General features: G+C 34.6%; 1 protein-coding gene and 1 long non-coding RNA gene across 5 annotated transcripts in view; one reads left to right on the forward strand and one right to left on the reverse strand.

The window, feature by feature from the left end:
- The window catches only part of ZNF654 (zinc finger protein 654), an 86,427-nt gene that overhangs the window by 49,745 nt on the left and 17,109 nt on the right, over window positions 1-19,573 (forward strand). The window contains 2 exon segments of the mRNA XM_006188208.3: window positions 4,905-4,986; window positions 17,108-17,243. Of these exon segments, the coding sequence (XP_006188270.3) occupies window positions 4,905-4,986; window positions 17,108-17,243 (218 nt within the window).
- LOC116663065 overlaps window positions 4,996-19,573 on the reverse strand; it is a 36,545-nt gene continuing 21,967 nt past the window's right edge. The window contains exons 4-5 of one of the 4 annotated variants that reach the window (XR_004319122.1): window positions 15,694-15,776; window positions 12,691-15,199 (exon numbers count right to left, since the gene is read on the reverse strand). This is a non-coding gene — a long non-coding RNA (uncharacterized LOC116663065). Of the gene's footprint in view, window positions 6,052-12,690; window positions 15,200-15,693; window positions 15,777-17,239; window positions 19,269-19,573 lie in introns of those variants that run through there. The other 3 variants (XR_004319118.1, XR_004319124.1, XR_004319125.1) reach the window with 3 other exon arrangements.

A 19,573-nucleotide genomic window follows, 5' to 3' on the forward strand; every position in this document is an offset into this window, starting at 1 on the left:
GTGAGAAAAATTGGTGTCATATGTTTCAACAAAATTGACATATACACAACTGAAAAGATCAAAACTGAAGATCTCATGTTTCATTTTAGACTGTTGAAGGAAACTTTCATGGCAATGTTAATAAAAACAGTAGTTCCCTATCATTACTAGCAAGCACCTATAGCACTACCAGGGAGTGTTTTAAGTGTTTTATAAGTGGTAGCTACTATTACTGTTCCTGTTTTATAAATAAACTGAGGCACAGGGATATTCAGTGACTTGCCCAGGGTTACACATCAAGGAAGTGGTGGAGCTGAGATTCAAACCCAGTGCGACTCTAGATCATGGGTGAATGAAGGGCCACATAGCAGATATTTTTAGGCTTAACCCTTAAAGTGTCTGTTGCCATCACTCAGTTCTGTCTTTGTAGTGTGAAAGCAGCCATTGTCAATGTGTAAATAGATGGGTTTGGTTGTGTTGCAGTAATGACTTATTTGTTGACAGTGATATTTAAATTTCATGTAATTTTTACCTATTATGAAATATTATTTTTTTTATTTTAACAATCTGAATATTCTTATCTCATGCATTATACTGAAACAGGCCTTCAGCCTTCTTGGGCCAGATGTGGCCCATGGGCAGTAGTTTGCCATCTCTGCTCTAGATTGCTAGGTGTATTTTGGGGTCCTACTTTGTTCCATTTTGGACTCATTTACCCTGCACCTTGTAGAATTTGCTTCCTTGAGGGCTAGACAGTTTGATCTCTAAGCATTTGGTGGATCCTTTATAGTAGGCAATAGGAAATTCAACAGATTTGAAACATGAAGTTTCTATTTCTACATATAATCTAGGGTTTTTTCCCCTAATGATTTCACTACTGCGTAATACTTGTTGATGTCCCTGAATCTTACCCCGAGGCAGAGCTAGCTCCACCATGTTGTTTTATCATTAGACCAAGTTGTTTTATCATTATTTAGTCTTTACTTATTTTACATGTAGTTTTTCTCATTTTAATATCATTATCATGAAGTTGGGCCTTGTTATTGAGGTAGCTGATAGTGGGGCACACACAGATCTCATGAAACATTGGCTTCCCTTTCATGTTCACGTAATGTAGACATATTTCTGCATATTTTGTTTTATTATCTACAAGGTCATATTAATCTGCACGCTCATCTCTGAATTTACTGCCATAACATGTTTTATTTCTACTAAGAAACTTTGTATCTCTCCCTCCTTTAATAGAATTAAATGTCCTACTAGACAATACTGTCTACTCAACATAATGATGCAGTTTCTACTCTGCTCTACCTAGTGCAACTTTAACACCTCCATGTTTCAACATGTTACAATAGATATGCAAAGTACAGTGCTATGATAGTACAGAAGAATCACCTCTATGTTTGTCTGGAGAGAAGGAAGGGAGTTTTTAGGCTAAGTTCCAAGGTGAAATCTTATAAATAGGTCTTTAGGAAGCAACGGATCCAAAGACCTTTAAGTATAGGAGTTTTAGGGAATATAGAGAAGTTTGCTGCAGTTGGAGAGCATGGAATTTGTGGTAAAAGCTGTGTGTAAGAGTAGTTTGGGATCAGACATTTAAAGGTTCGTATGTTATGATAAGGAATTTGAATTTCCTACTCTACAGTGATCTCAAATACCTAAATAGAATAGGAAGGGAATATAAATAATAAATAAGTCAGGTAGGCAGTGTGCTGGAGAAATGAGGGGTGGATGGAGACTGGCAAATTGGAAAAGAGGTCCATGCCTTGACCAAGGGCAGTAGCTGCTCAGCTTACTTTGCCATGGAGAGATGCAAGCCCTGTGTTACAGGGGTTTCTGTTTTTTAAGAGTTCAGAGAAATCTATATTTAATCTGAAATATCACAGTTTTTAAATATTGGAAACTGACTAAATTATCTTAAACTAATATTTTATCCATATAAAATAAATGTGTCAGCTGAAGTTCTTTGCTTTAGATGGTACAATCTAAACAGCAATTGGTAAAGTCTATAAGTAGATCATTCTGTGTTTTAGAAAGATCACAATGGCAGCTGGGTTGAACATGGATTTTAGGAAAGTGTGAAATAGCACGACTAGAGATAGGTTCTATTAGAAGTTAAGAAATAAGATAGATGTGAATTAATGCTTTGTTAGTAGGGATAAAGATTCCAGAGGTACATTGGTGGGGCTATTTTATATGTACTTACTGATGGTAAAATAAATGCATAATGGTTGATAATGAAAAATAATTTTCCTTTTCACCCCTGACCTCTAATTTCTGTTTCCTCTATCTAGAGGCAACTGCTTTTACCAGTTTGTTATTTATCCCTCTAGCCGTCTGGTGGTATGCACTGGTGTACATGCACCCTCTACTTACCAATGATAATGTAATGAATAGATTTCTGCATCTTTGCTTAGTATCTTGGAATTTTTTCCCTTATCTACTCATATAGATGTAATTATATTCTCACTAATATTAATATTTGTATCAAATGTCATTGTATGAGTATATTATAATTAATTTACCCAGTCCCCTGTAGTAGACATTTAGTATGTTTCCATTCTTTTACTATTACAAGCCACCTGTGGATGCATATATATATACACATGTCTTTGAACATGTATTATTTGGAGGATTAAATACTTATAAGTAGAAATGGTAAGTCAAATGGTATGTGTGCACTTAAGAGTTTTGCCTTACTGTATTTACTGTATTGCCTTTAAAAGAGGTAGTACCACATATCATCCCTTCAACAAGATCACAAAGCCTGTTTCTCTATATCAGAGCCATCATGGAATACATCAACATTCTTATTTTTCTAAATATGATAGGAGAGGTGATATGTCATTATAATTTTACTTATTTAACTATAGTAGACAGTCTTCTCATATTTGAAAAAATCCACTTGGTATTTCTTTTCTGTGAAGTAGTCTTATCGCCTCCAAGTTTTCTACCAGTTTGTTAACTTTTTTTTTAAAAAGTTACTTGTATCAGCTTTTTAATTAAGGAAATCAACAAAGATTCTCAGTGTACCATTTTGCTTTTGACTACTTTTATGTGTTTTTTGTTGACATTTAAAAATTTTCAGTAGTCAAAATTATATCAGTTTATGGAGTATGACTACTATGCTATATTTAGAAGGGTCTTTGTAATAATTGGGTAATACTTAGGTCTTTTATATAATTTTTTAAACTGTATTCTCATAGTTATATTTGCATTTAAAATTTTGTTTTTATTAGTGATTTGTTTTGATTAAAGGCAAAGAATGAAGACAGGAAATGACACATGTTGACAAGGATGTGGAGAAAAGGAAACCCTTGTACACTTGTACACTATTGGTAGGAATGTAAATTGGTGCAGACGGTATGGAGGTTCCTCAAAAAATTAAAAGTGGAACTGCCATATGATCCAGCAATTCCACTTGAATGTTTACCCAAAGAAAACGAAAACACTATCTTGAAAAGATTTAGGCATCCTGTGTTTATTGCAGCATTATTTACAACAGCTATGATATAGAAACAATGTTAAGTGTCCATCAGTGGATTGATGGATAAGGAAGATGTGGTGTACAGTGGAATATTATTCAGCCATAAAAAGAATGCAGTATTGCCATTTGTGACAACATGGATTAAACTTAGGGGCATTATACTCAGTGAAATAAGTCAGAAAAAGACAAATAGTGAATGATCTTACCTATATGTGGAATCTTAAAAAAAACAAAAAGCAAAAAGCCCCCCAAAATACCAAGGTCATAGATACAGAGAACAGATTGGTGGTTGCCAGAGGTAGGGGATTGGGGTTAGGCAAAATGGGCAAAGTGAGTCAACAAGTACAAACTTCCAGTTATAAAATAAATCATGAGGATGTAAAGCACAGCATGGCTACTATAGTTAATAATACTGTATTGCATATTTGAAAGTTGCTAAGAGAGTAAATCTTAAAAGTTCTCATCACAAGAAGAAAACTGCAACTATGTTTGGTGATGGATGTTAACTAGATTTGTGGTCATTTCACAATATATAAAAATGTTGAATCATTATGTTGTACATCTGAAGCTAATATATTGTTGTATGTCAATTATGCTTCAGAAAAAGGGGGCCAAAAGTGTTTAAAAAGACAATATCAGGTATTCCTAGTTGAATATTTTCTAGAGCAATAAAATTTAAAGATTTTCAGGGATTTGTCATTGTGCTACTTTAGGATTACTAAGTAACATTAAATAATTTTAATAGTTTTTCATGCTCATGATTAGGAAATAAGTCATATTTCTTCCTGTGTGAACTCATGAATTATTAAAGGCACATAAACTACTAGTAACAGTATTTACCAAATAATTTATTTAAAAAGGAGGAACCACAGAGTTTGAGCGGTTTATCATGAGTGTGATAATCAAGGTAAGCCTAGGGGCTGAGGGACCCCTGTGTCATTTATTAGATACAGAATTGGTGATATTGCTATAATGTAAATGTTGGCTGAGAGTTTCATTGTGATTCTATAACTTTCTTATATTTTTGTGTAAATTTTACCCATCCCTTATATTTCTCTGAAAAAATTAGATTTTGAATTTTTTTCTGGGTCCATTGTACTGGGGTGAAGCTGGACTGTGTACCCATTTTGAATCATTTTGACATGGGTAGCCACATTTTGCCACCTGGTATACCACTGCATTATTTTCCCTACTGTGAACATTGATAGGCATAAGTAATGTAATTGTTCATTCTATAGGTGTAGGACTTCAATAAATTTTTTTTAATAATTTTACTGAAAACATAACATGAATCCTAAAAGGTCAGTGTAATTTTTCAAAACCAACTATTTTAAAGCTAAATACCTGATAATGTATAGCTGTTATCGCTTGAGAATCTTTTTAATTGGAGCAAAAATCAGAGAAGCAATGAAAGTTACCATTCACTTATTCTTTCTAGGAGTTTCTTTGAGTTGCTGCTGTTCTTTGGAAGAGATGAGTTTTATGAAGAGCCCTTAAAGGATATTCTTGGATCATTCCAGGTAAAACAGTTAACTGTTGATCATTTTGTCTACATTTAAAACCAGCCTTTATTTTTATTCTTCCCTTAAAAATAGTGTATTGATTATAAGTTTTTATATTTACTAAGGTGGCAATGCTTAAGATACTATTATCTTGGAAGAAAAAGAAAGTTCTTAAAATTAACTGTTGGCTGTATTTCTAAACAGATCATAGATAGGATTCTAATTCCACATTTACTAGACTAGAGCTTGCTGCCACCTCCCTTGTAGATTCCCAAGCACGTCCCGGACGTATAATTGCTTTTTATTGCTACAGGCCTTCGTTCCAAAGCCCCATGTAGAACTCAGCTCTAGAAAAAGGACTCTTTTTGCCTAGACTAGAGGCAGGCTGTCTGTTCCATATCACTTTTTCCCTTGGCTGTTTCCTGATTATCTCATCTACTTTCTTAATAACCTTCCCAAGAAAGGAGGCAAGTTTTTTTTGCACGTGCTCTATGAGTGAAGAGTAAATCCAGAAGGGATCTGAAAGATCTAAGACCTCACCTGTAGTTAGAAGAACATTTGATGTTTTTACCATTTAGTTGAGAAGCAATACCTAGAACTGTGGCTCACTATTGTGTCCTTGGCAGTATCTCTTTGCACGTGTCTGGGGTGGAATAAAGGAAGATGTACTTTGAGCTCCCCCTAGGGGCGAAGTTGTTCAGACACCATATCTTGCATTTATTTCTATGGTGCTAACAAGCAAGGCTTATTATGTTAACCCAAGGGTATTGCATTCTACCTTTAGGAAGCAAATCGTTAGAGTAACAGAAAAATTGTGCAGTGCTTTCTCTCACCTAGAATTTTATTTCATGTTTATTGAAAGAGAGCTTTTAGACCGATTTAAAACAGATTTTTATGATTGATCTCTCTGGTACATACATAAAGTAGGAAAACTATAAGCAAACTCAATTGGCTAAGGTATATCTAAAACTTCACATTCAGAATCTGACTCCGGAATCGCTTTTCCACTTCAGTCATCAGTGTCTGTTTCTCTATACCATTTTGTCTTCCGTGGCATCGAAAGTGTTGGTGATGCAGCATTTCCTAAAATAATTTATAAAATAATTAAAAGCCATTGGTACTGGGCTTTTAAAAGCTTAAGCTGACTTTATAATTTCTTTTTAAGTAGTCAGCTTTTGACTCCTGCTTTGGGGGTATTGTTTAATTATCCTACACCTTCTTTATACCATTTGATATCATAACATTGTGAAATTATATCTAATCTGTGAAGGGATGTATCCTTTTTTTTTCTTGTGAACATGGTTTCCATTCAGTTATCAAAATAATTCCTGAAAGGATCTGTGGTTCATAAAAATGTTCATGGTTTTGCACTGTTTTCTATCTCCTCAAATTCTAAAGCTCATCCCTTCTGTTGTTTGTGCTTAATCTCTGCCATTTCTGCTACTTTTTTGCTGCAGTGGCTTCTTCCTATTGTAAATTCTCTTGAGCCTCTAACTCTGCCTCCTTGGAGAGATTTCACCTTTTGTTCCCATTTTAGCTTCACCTGAAAAATTGTCTTCCATTTTCTCACTGAGCTGCTGCTGCTGGTGCTTCCCAGACCTGTGCCCTATGGGACCCAGGAAGGGCCAGCATATAGTCCATCATATATACCCTTCCAGAACCTCATATTTGCTAAGCTTTGTGAATTCTCCAGGCTTTCGACTGACCTCTGATAATCCAATGACAATCCCAGTCTCACCTTTTGAATTTTAAGAATTTTTTTCTGTTAGTGCAAACTCTTATTTCCCAAGTGGTTCATTTCTGTCCATCTTTCATTTAGATTCATACCATCTTAAGACCATGTTCTTTCTCCTCTACCTGAAGTAGGACAAACACAGTGCTGCTCATAACTTTAAAGTACATGAAGATCACCTGGGGATCTTGTTAAAATCCAGGTTATGATTCAGTAGCTCGGAGGTGGGGCCCGAGAGTCTGCATTTCTGACAAGCTCTGAGGTGATGCTGATGGTGCTGGTCCCTGCACTACACTTTGAATCAGCAAGGGACTAACATTCTTTGCTGGATTTAAGTTAATCGTTCCTTCTATTCCCCTGCTCTCTCCCCTTCCATTTTCCAGCTGTGAGTATCCTAGCTCTACCACTCTGTCATCTTGAGCAAGTTATGTAATTTCTGTGTCAGTTTCCTTTTTTGTAAAATGGGGACAGTACTTGTACTTGCTGTTTAGGGTCATCAGCTTGGCATGGTTCTTAGCAAAATGATCAGGCTTAAGGCCTAAGGCAGGCCTATAGCCTGTCTGGTGAAGTGTATGGACTCTGAAGTCATACTATCTGGATTTCTATTTTTCACAGCGAGACCAAAACCTAGCTCTAAGCTTATTCTGTTCTTCCATGAATTTTGGATGTCCTAAAACTTGAGCTGTTCCAGTCGAAGTTATTAATTCTCCTTATCTACTGACTGTAATTTTTCCTCTGCTTTATTCCAAGAGGAAACTTTACTCTTAGAGCCAGGTGTTCCATCTGCAGATGGTCCGTGACATGTGATGGTTCAGCTTACGGTTTTTCAACATTTTGATGGTGTGAAAGCATACCATTCAGTGGAAACTGTACTTCGAACTTTGAATTTTCATCTTTTCCCAGGCTAGTAACGTGCTGTATGACACTATCTCGTGATACTGGGCAGCGGCAGCTCTCAGTCAGCCATGCCATCACCAGAGGAAACGACTGATACATTTAAAACCATTTTGAACCCAGGCAACCATTCTGTTTCTCACTTTCAGTATAATATTTAATAAGTTACATGAGATATTTAACATTTTATTGTAAAATAGGCTTTGTGGTAGATAATTTTGTCCAGCTGTAGGCTAATGTAAGTGTTCTGAGCATATTTAAGGTAGGCTAGGCTGTGATGATTGGGAGGTTAGATGTATTAAATGCATTTCAACTTAATGATATTTTCAACTTACAATGGTTAACTGGGATTCGACCCCATTGTAAGCTGAGGAAGATATGTGCTGGCTTCTAAAAGCTTTCTTCCTGGCACTTGGCTTTCAATAATTTTTCTTTACCTCAATACAAGAAGATGATACATTTCTTATATGATGTGCCTACTTCATTATTTTTAATCTCCAGAATCCATTAATTTGATTAGATATTTTAGAGTCCCAGTGAAATGACAAAAATAATATAACATTTGGAAAAAATTTCTTATGAATGTTGGAAACTAGAATGAAGACTTTTATCAAGTGCTTACAGATGGAGGGATGGGCCAAACAATAATTGATCAACTGAATGTGATTAAATAGGGAAATGAGAGAGAGAGAGAAAGAGAGACCTGCCATTGCTATCCAGAAGTACTCCCCGCCCTCCACCAGCTTATAACAACAGGGGCTGGAGGAAATAGCAGATAGTGGGGCACCTGGTGTGGCCAATCTCACCCTTGTTGGTGCTTCTTGAAAATGCACTATGTGTGCAGCAGAAGTGACAGAACAGGAATGGTGATGTGACTGTTACACTTACATTAAAAATGGGATGTATGGCTCTGCATGAGAGCATTCCTTCCATTCAGGGAATGATGATGTGATCCAAACTAACTGCAGCCTGCCCTGATACCCAGAGGTAAGAAAGTTTTGTATAAAGAGCTGTGATTATCTCCTACGAGGTTGCTTCCTCATAACTTACTACCTCATAGGCCATTAATGTGACAAATTAAACTGACAAAATTTTACCTTCTCTGTTTGGGCTTGAAGGATTTGACAGATACCTATTTACCCATTAGTAAAACAGTTCTCTGTTCTGAATACTCTAGGTAAAGATGAATAAAGAGAATAATACTAGTTACCACCAGTTACATGGTAAGATAAGGCAGTTTTTAAGAAACAAAGGATCAGTTATGTCTTGCTATGGTTGAGTCTTGGGTATCTTCTGTGAAACTGGAAGTGTAATTGTAAAGAAGGGACAACCTCGAAGAATATATGGAAGTAAAATATTATATGGAAATGAAACTATTAAAAGTGTAGTGAAGGTGATTAACAGCAGGTTAGCGCCAGGAAAAACCAAGTCAGTGAAGGAAACAATTTCTAAAAATTAATTTTCAATTCATAGTTACATGCAGCCATATCTCATTATGGTCTTCAATTGTCAGGATAAAGAAGAGTTCCGATAGATGTCAGAATCATGTAGAACAAACAGTATTCCCATAAAGGAAAAAATAAAATCAGGCCTGCAGTGAACTTCTCCACTGTACAAACACCATAATAAATTATGTCTGGAGTTTTTCAAGGGAAAAAATATTATTTAATAATACAGCTGCCAAGCCCTATAGTTTATGAGAGAGGGCAACAGAAATAAATAGTCTAAATATTTGGAAAGCAAACCAGCTACGTAACTTTTATCAGGAAAACAAATAAAGAAGTATGCCAGCGGATGTAGAAATGATCAAAACAAAGAATTTACTAATAGAGTTGTTACAGAATAAAAGAAATAGGACTGACCTATAGAAACAAGTAAAAATTAGTACACTATTGTTAATATGGTAATTATGAAAATTTTGGTAATATAAGAAATGATTCTGGAGAAAGAAAATACAAGTTTTAAATAAAAGCACAAATAGTCAGGAACTAAATTCTCAGATTATGGTATTGATTGGATCGAGATAAAGAAGATAGGGAGGAATCAAGTACATTTGAGGGTACCAAAGCTGAAGTACCCACCTAGAGCAATGCCATTCACTAAGTGGGTGTTGATTACAGAGGTAAGGGAAGAATATAGAAAGAAGATAAATTCTACTCTAGACATAGAGTTTTAAATATCTTTGGAATATTTAGATACTGATGCCCGATGATGTTTAGATTCATGGGTCTATATTTTTATCTTCCTCGTTTGTTTTGTTTTTAAACAAGAACATATATTACTTTTATAAAGAAGAGCAAAACATAATTAAAAGTAAAAGAAGCAGCCACAAGAGAGTTTAGTTATGCCCACCCTGTTTCACTGGGGCAAATGTTGATCTCCCCTAATAAGTTAGAGTTTATATTCATTGTCATCATAAAACCTAGCACATTTCCCATATTTTATTCTTTTAGCTAATATAAATAAATTTAGAACTATTAACATTCCACTAAAACCTTCTTAAAAATGGATCATATGCCCTCTCTAGACTACTTGTTATTCGGCAAAGTCCTAATCTTGGTAATCAAATCCACTTGATCAAAACCACCTTTGTAGTGCTGGTTAAAAGGCTTTTATAGAGTACAACCCTATCAGCTTAAGAGCAAGACATTTTGTGAGCAGTAGTCATAGGCATTTCTACCTGATGTCTAGCTGTGTCTTTTTTTTTTAAATCCCATTTAGAGATGTATCATCCTTGATAACTATAAAAAATAAGAAACAGTGAGGCAGAATGTCTAAAATGGTTTACCTCATGGTCCATTGGTTACCACTGTGTACAGTAAGATGAGGGAGACATGAATAAATGTATTCATAGGATGAAGCCATCAGTGTTTACTTGTGGATTCTACTTTGACATTGTGTAGAAAAAAGAGAAACTGAAATATGCTTAATTGTGTGAAAAGTGTAAAGGAAAAGATTTTACTATCTATGAAAGAAACATTTGACAAGTGTGCCACATATTTAGCCCTGGGAGTAAAAGGAATTCATGTTAAAATTAAGTTTCAGATTTTGAAATCATTTTGTAAAGGTCATATTCCTTAGATAAATCTGGTGTTGAAATGGATAAAGCTTTGATATATTTCCACTGGCATTTATCTTTTTGAAATTGTTAGTCCAGATTAATAACTCTTGTATATCACTACCTCAGAAATATTTTTACTTTCTCTGTATACTTTTTTAAATAATCTGTTTGAGTAAGAAACACTTTACTTCAGTTCATTTGTTGAAGTTCTATAATCACTTTGAAGAGATAAAAGACCCAGAGTTATTTCAAGCATAAGATATATAATAAATAAACTTGAGATAGTTAAGCTCAAGGGACCAAGAGCAAACTTCCAAAAGATAAGGATGTCAACTCAATAAATTGCATCTCTCAGGAAAAGCTAGTATACCCAGACACATGGAGGGGCAGTCATCTCAAAGAGTTGTACATTGATAGTTACTCACACCATAGTACCTAACCATAAGTGAAGATCTTCTATTCTGAGCAATCTTGTGTTGTCAGGAGCAGACATATGTTAAACGCCTTTAAAATCAATGACAGGATTTACTTTGCAGCTAGTTCTGAAAGCACATCAGGATCACTGAGGCATTCATTATTCACTGAAAGGTGATTCTGTAGAGTGTCCTAATACATAACTAATTAGAGGTATCAGCATATTAGTGCTTGAAGTAGTTTATATTTCTCCAGGTAAAATATTAGCACATTGAAAATTTTGTTATATAGAACTGTAGGGAGCATTAAGTCCAACCTAATTTTTTAATAAATGATGAAACAAAGGACCAGAGAGACTCAGTCAGTCATCTATTCAGCAGTAGTTACTGGAAGTCACATCACTTGCTCCGTTTGCAGCATAGCCCATAGTGTGACCTGTTCTCTCGCTGCTGAATCAGATTTTGTATTTATTTCTCTGCATAGGAACCCGTGTTCAAATACATCTTTCATACACCTTAATTCTGCTTCAAAGTCTGTCTTACAGGTTAGAACTATAACAAAAGTGCTTCTCTGTTGGCTATATTATTTCATTACTAATTTTAAAATACTGATGGTAGGGTGTGCTTTCACTAGCATGGCAGCCACCAATTCATTTTGAAATCTGATTGTGCTCTCAGTTGATGATTTCACTGTTTTTATGATTGGCTTCCCCTTCAGAAAAAAACTGCTAACTTAAGTAACATTTACATTGTTACCTAAAATTTTCTTAAATATATGAAAATGTAATCAGGCTTTTTAAACAGGGAATAATTACTCATATTTAAGTGTTCATTTTTTCAAAAGCCCTGAAAGAGGTATCTTAAATAGTTCACTAAGTACATGATTCTAGTTATTTTTTAAAAATCATATACATGTAATTTATAGGCATTAATATATTTTTATAATTTTGAAAATGGGAATCACCTTAAAAATTGTTTAATCAATAATCCCTTATTTTATAGATCAAAAAATTAAGCTTCAGTGGAGTTGAGGTTTATAGAAGCAGAACAAGGGCCTAAATCTTACTCTCAACCCAGCGTTCTTTCCAGCATTCCTTCATCTATTATATGAAATGATACAACCATGTGTTTGCAGTAGTGTATATGTCAAAAGAACAGGTTAAAAGAAGTGTTTTTATTTATACTACTATCTTAAATGCTGTATGACCTTAACATTTTAAAACCTTTTCAAGACTGCCTTATTGCAGGGGGTGGGGGGAGAACTTTAGTGTGCTTATCTGAGTGATAGATGAAGGCCTAGACTGAGTGTTAAGTTGTAGAAATGGCAAGGAAGCAGCAGATCAGATGTTAAAGAAAACTGACATAACATTAGGATCAGTAGAAGAAGATGAGTTTTATATTTGATTCCAAACATAAATATAAAAACAAACAATACCTAAAACTAGGAATCCCCATGCCCATGATATCATACCCATCCAGATTTTTTTTAAGTTTGAGCGCATATCCACAATATAGGTATATTTGTTATTTATGTACATGTACTAATACTATATATAATATAAAACATAAAAATATATTTTAAAAGGGTAAAAGTAAAGTATTTTAACACTATAAGACTTTAATGACACTAATATGACAATGTGCTTTATTTTTGAAAAGTTTTAACAGTTAGTCATACAGTAAGTCTGATTTTTAAGTTGTTTACTTTGATACTTGGTTTTGTCATAGGTGAAAAAGATACCTTTGGTAGATCCAAATAGAAAATTTTTATTTTCTTAATTTTGATACTCAGTTTTAAATGCCTTCCACCAAATTTACAGTTCTGTTGCAATTTGACCACTAAATTCCTATGGTTTCTGAAATCAATCATTGTTTTCTTGAATACTAAACATTTTTTACTAAATAAATTGAAAACTCATTAAAATGTTCCAGATGGATTTTTTTTTAAGCAGAAAATTCTAGTTTAAGTTTTTCTATAGCATATACAAGCACTGTAGGTGACATCAATTTTTGGCAACAACAATCATGTAAAGATGCAAATATGTCCAAACATCCACTTTAAACGATTTTCTCCTTAAGAACTTTCTTTTGAAAAGCAGTGACTTTTTCATTGTTACGATACTCTCTTTATATGGGCAAACTCAGAATGTTTAACTTTTCAAAAACATCAGGTAAATACTCCTTAGGAACTTAACCACAGAAAGGAAGAGCAAATTTTGGAGAACTGTCTTTTTGTAAAAAACTGCATAACATCTTCAAATTTTACCACTTTTGAAGTGCTTTGCTGTAAGATAATGAAAGTTTAATAATAAAAGATATCAGGATCATTCTCATTTCAAAGTATCAGTGAAGATTTTATTGTATTTTAAAGGCTTTGTTTTTATAAAATTAACTAAATCAAATGCCTTTTATAATTTTGCTTTGATTTGCTGCAATAGCTTATGAATTTGACATGTGGTATTTTATAATTTTATTCTGGAATCTACATTTCATTCAAAATAAGACAGATATTGAATAGTGCTTCTACTTACACAGATTTCTGTAGAGCTCTATTTTGATTTAAAAAGTTATTTATTATTGAGAATATGTCTTCTCTGGTATACTTTTCCTTTTCTGACTCTGATTGAAAAAGCTTTTAACTACGTAGGAAGTAAGATGTCAACGCTTAATAATGCAAGGCCTTTTCTTCTATGTGATAAGTACCGGAAGAATGGAGTGGTACAGATTTTCAGTACTGAAGGAGAAAGAATTATGGGTTGAGGTACCTAGTGAAGGCTTCTCTGTGGAAAGATAGTTAGGAAAGGATTTAGTTAGGTTTATAGGAAGTTGGAGGAGAAAGACTTATAGAAGACAAGGCATAGGCAAGAAAGTACAAAGTAAGTTTGGAAGACATGGAAGAGACCAGGCTAGAGGAAAGGAATCATGATGTGCAGTAATAGATGAGTGAGTAGGTAGGTAAGTCCATACAGATGAAGTTGAGGCATTAAGAACTTTTTATCCTATGATGAGCGAAAGAATTCAGATCAAGTGTGTACAATGGTCAGAACACTGACCTGCAGCTTCACAGACATGTTGTAGTGGCCAACTCTAGAGTGGCAGCATGTTCGGGGAAGAAAAATCTTCTGGTACTAAATGGATTCTGAAGGAAGAGTTGGGGAGTTATGCTTTCTCTCTACCTTTGGCAAAGACACAAGATTGAATGGAAGTTTCTTAGGGAATTATATTTAGCTCAGTGCAGTGGGTAAATAAAGGGTTAGGTTAATATACAGGTCCACGATTTTAATTAAACATTCTAAAAAATACAGTATGAATTATATTCTAGAAAAGATAAATTGTAAATTCTGTAGTGCTTTGAGTGCTTCCTTTTCCACTTTGGAGGTTATTAAATTAAGTATTATCCAAAAAAGCCACCATACTGTTTAAGGAGGAAGGAGCCAAAAGATACTTACAAACTTATTTGTTTTCTTTTATCCTGTGTCTTTTTAAGTAGACCAAAATGAAATCTTTATTTCATCTCTATTTCCCCATAGAAGTGGTCTCCAAAATATGATGTACTTGACTCAAGTATGCATACAAAAAACAAAACTTTAATTTATAATTTTTATCCTAGAAAAATGAATTTAAGCTAATTTACTAATTTTTAATAGAAGGATTAATAAGAGTAAAAGTATAAAATTTATAGTATAAACATTTATGAAAATGCACCCAAAATGTAGGAGGCAAAAAAGTATGCCTGAGTTGACCTTGGGTTGGAGATTGTTAAATATACAGAGTATCAGGGTTTTTCTCTAAAAATTTTGATTCAGTAGATTTGGATTGGGGCCGGGGAATCTGTCTTTTAACAAGACCTCCAAATGTTTCTTATTTTCAGCCAAGTTAAAGAAATTAGCAATAGATCACATCTTGATTCAGGCCCAAGTCCCGTTCTGGGTCCCGCAGCGCTCATGGCTGTATGACTGGTGCCTCATCTTCTTTAACGCAGCTGGAAGATAGGTTGTCCCAGGGCTCAGCGGAGTTAAAGCCTCATCAGTGATTCAGGGGGTGGCATCCAGCTCACCTTATTTCTTGTGCTTTGATTGGACCGTAAGCCAGCTTATAGGAGTTTAATTTTATGGGCAGCAGTATGTGTATCTAGAGTAATTGAGGAATTTGTTTACCTTGAGGTTTAAAATGGATGATTGTTTTTAACCATGAAGCTGTTGCCACAGATCATTACTATGTTCCATGTGTTAAAAAATCATGGCTTATCAATAACTTTATCTTATTTTTATGAATGCTGTAACATACTGACACATGAAAATGTAGGAGTTAATTGTATGCTAAGGCAATTGGATGTCCTAAAATAAAATATTTACTCAGAATCTTAAAAAATACTAGAAAAAATAAGCTAACATTTATTAGGTGCTTATTATGCCAGGCACTGTCCCAAGCACTTTTCAGTATTGTGTATTATTTAATCCTTACAACAATCCTATGAAGTAGGTGTTTTTAGTATCCATTTTGCAGGAGTTAACTGAAGGAGCAGAGAGGTTAAGTAACTTGCCCATTGTTTATAGGGTTTTTGTTTGCTTGGTTGGTTATTTTAATTTGGGAATGTGCTAAAATAACTTTTAGAAGATACTTACTTTCATGTTTTCATTTAATGATCCTTTGACTTCTTTGAATAATTCTTTATCTTGAAACTTGATTTCTTCTACTGCCCTGTTCTCTTATAAAACAAAACCTTTGTGTATTTTAACAATGAATGAAAGTGGCATATAGATATCACTTTGGAACATTCAAATGATAGAAGAACATGACAGTTTAATAAAAGCAAGTGTTTATTGCTACTTTGAATATGTAGCCTAATGATTCATCTGCTAAGTGAAATTTGTAAATATATATTGTTTTATCTTGAAGCTTCGCTTTATAACTGTTACTAAGCTTTTCACGTCTTTGGGATTTTTTGAGCACAGAAAAATTCTTGACAGTTGTTTGTGTTTTAATTGATGTGCAGTTTATTCCAGTTTTTAACAATGCTAATTTCAATATCCAGATTTTTCTTAAGGCCTTAAATAAGCTCAGTTTATGCATTAAAAAAAAATCTGTCCATACCTTCACTAGGCCTTCAGTTAATCTTTTTAAATTATCAAATTAAATTCCCTGAAACATTTTAAAAAACACCTAACAAAGTATATAATGAATCAAAAAAGCATAATCATATGATTAAATCTTGTAAATCTAATTCTAAAATATATAAACCAAGTTCTCCTAAATATTAAACATTGTTTACAGACTGCATGTTACATAATTCATATTTTAATCACAAGTCTTAAGATAACACATTCTCTAAAAACATTTCAAATATCTTTTAAAAAATACCCCCAAATGCAAAGACAAATTATCAGTTAATGCCCAATTTATCAGTAATATTTTTACCTTAAACCTAATGCAGAGTCTTCATATTATAGGCTGGATGCATTCCTTCAACCTGTCATTTCTCATCCCAAGACTATAAATCTACTTACATAACAAGTGGAATAGAATTTCCATCTTCCAGCCTTCTGCCATATCTGAGATTCTACATTTGGGATTAGGGGAGGGGATTTGTACTACCTGTCAGCCAGAGTCTGCATTGGGCAGGAACCTCTCTATCCCCTTCTTAGAATTGTCAGGCTCTTGCCTGCCACTGTTGATGGAAACGTCACGAGCCCTCACATAAATTTAACTGAATATACACGTCTTATATTTTTGCAACCTGGTTCTTTTCCTTCTAGAAATGATGCATCCCTTACACTTTTCCCTTAGGTTACACTTCATCCCTATTATAATGGGATTTTCTAAGTCCAGTTATGTACAAACTGTGTAACCTTTGGCATTTAAGCCTATTTGTATATGAATGGGGTTTTGATACCCTACTTAGGTTAATACAGCAACCCTTTCTCTTTTATAATTTAACAGCTGCCTCATTGACCATCAGTCATTTTATTGACAATGATGATCAAGTTTAGTCTTTAACCCCTTTAAATTCACAAAGCCAAAATGATTTTTCTCTCCTAGGAATGCCAGAATCACCTCCGCAGATATGGAAATGTGAATCTGGAACTGGTGACTCGAATCATTAGAGATGGTGGCCCATGGGAAGATCCAGTGTTGCAAGCTGTTCTAAAAGCCCAGCCAGCATCTCAGGAGATAGGTACTTCAGGAGACTCAAAATCCAAACCAACATTTGTGAGAAGCAAACACAATTTCATATTCTAACTAGAGCAGTAGTAGTGATTCTTCTTTATTTTATAATATTGAAGAAGAGGAATGTATTTTCACATGAAGTGTGTTTAATTTGTTATACTAACCTGGCCCAAGAGTGACTTTTGACACAAGACTAGGTACAGTTATTTTTAGTAATTTCCCATTTATTCTAATGGGAATTCAGAGTGTTAATACATTTACTATCCAGATACTACTTATTTATAGAGTTTGTTTTTGTCACTTCGGCTATATTTTTAAAATATCTGTTTAAGAAAGAACACTTTAAAAAAAAAAACAAAAACCCTGCTTAAGTACATGGAATCTCCCTTCTACAGGAAGCTCTGTGAAGGATGGAACTCCTTCACTTTTTGGTTTAATATACATCACTGTATATCCTGCATCTGGCCTGGTGCCTGGTACAGAGTAGGTGCTCAGTATAAGTGTTTGTTGAATGAACAACCACATGATGAATGCAAAGTGAATGAATGACTAGTTAGATGAATAACTAAATTTCAATTCCAAATACTCAAGAGCAGTATTTCCCAAACTTCATTCATTAATAGAAGTTAAATTTTGTCTCATACCCTTACCACCTGTGTACTTTTTTTTGACATCACTTCCTCTCCAACATAGACTCACAGTGGTTCCTGTGAGCCAGAATTTCCTTCTGAGGCAGGAATCTCGGTTGACTACTTCTAGCTAATTATTTTAAAGAAACATTTGCCATATTATTCCCGAGCTTCAGAACATTTGGGGTCACCAAAACTTAGAATGTAAGTTCAGCAGCAGTGAATAAGCACAAAAGTGTGGACACACTTGAGAGCATGGAGAGGGTCTATGGCATGCAATTGTAACGTGGCCAGAGCGAAAAGACAAGACCTCTCGGCTCTGGATCCATTCAGAAATTGGTCTGGTGAGAAAGACATCTTGCCCCACTGATTATCCTAAATAGTTTAGAATCTTTCCATTTGTCCCAGGTAAAGGGATGGGGATGGGTTTTGAGTAGAACTGAGTGGAGAAGGAGCTGTGATTCTAGGGCTTAAGAGCCAGCTGACCCCAGATACAAGTACAGAAGACTAGAACAGAGATGTGAGAGAAGATGAAAAAAAAAAAGTTAAGACCAGGAGAAGTAGTGCAAAGTGGTGAGATGAGATAGGAGGTAGGACAAGACTAGAAGGAAAGGGCTAAGGTACAGGTGGCAGCGCTATAGTGGTATATACACAAAGGATGCAACGGAGACTAGCACTTGATGTCACGGTCTCAGAAAGCAGTAAGAAAACTCAAGATGGAGGTAGTTGATTGGAGGAGAAAGAGTTGAATTATTGAGGAAAAGTATGGACCACCAAATTATAGGGAAGATGAGGGTGACAGCCTGCAGGAATCTCTGAGGAAACTGGGGAATGTGGCCAGAGGGGAAAGGAGCTAGGCAAAGACAGATTTATAGGGAGTAAGAACAGAGGAGAAGTTTGGGCTTTTAGAGTAGTAGCTCTTAGGCTTCTCTGAGTCAGAGCTACAACAAACCTGTTGTTGGTTAATGAGGGCTGATGGCCTCAATATATACAGTTTACACTATATCTAGTCCTTTCATACATATTCCTCTTGTACTGACAGTAGCTGGCATACCTCACTCTGGGAAAAGCTGCTCTAGAACCTCATTAATATGGATGACTCTCCTCTAGTTGGTGATCATTAGGGTAAAGATCAGTTTGAAGTTTATCTTTGCATTAATTATACAAATCAGTGTCTGCTTATCACATACTGTAAACAGAACTGCAAGGCAAATGTTGAAGCCCAAATAAAACATTATTCATAGGCATTTCAGAAGCTGCTGATTAAACATATATAACTAATTAAAACATTTTTGGATTTGAAATCATAAAGTATGGGTTCCCGTTCCTGCTCTGCCACTTACTTAATTAATTCTTTGTCCTTGGGCAAGTCATTTGACCTCTCTGAGACTCAGTTTTGTGATCTGTAAAACAAGTATTTAAACCTGTCATGAGGTTGTTGTTAGGTCTAAATGAACTTATGTAGATAAAGGCGTTTATACATTTTAAAATTGTGTAAAAGCAGGTATTAATTAGTAATTATCCTTGGTGATACATGAGTGTATATTAATAAGCAGTCCTACTTGACACTACTTCTAGCTTAATTTTTTGTTGGAAGGTAATAAAATATATTTCTTTTATGAGTGAATTTTTTCATTAATTGAGATTACATTTCTCTATAAGTAATCTGAATTAATGTGGTTTTAATGACAAATTAGGATTTAGCCTT

The sequence above is a fragment of the Camelus ferus genome, chromosome 1 (genome assembly GCF_009834535.1).
Source record: "Camelus ferus isolate YT-003-E chromosome 1, BCGSAC_Cfer_1.0, whole genome shotgun sequence".
Classification (NCBI taxonomy): Eukaryota; Metazoa; Chordata; class Mammalia; order Artiodactyla; family Camelidae; genus Camelus; species Camelus ferus.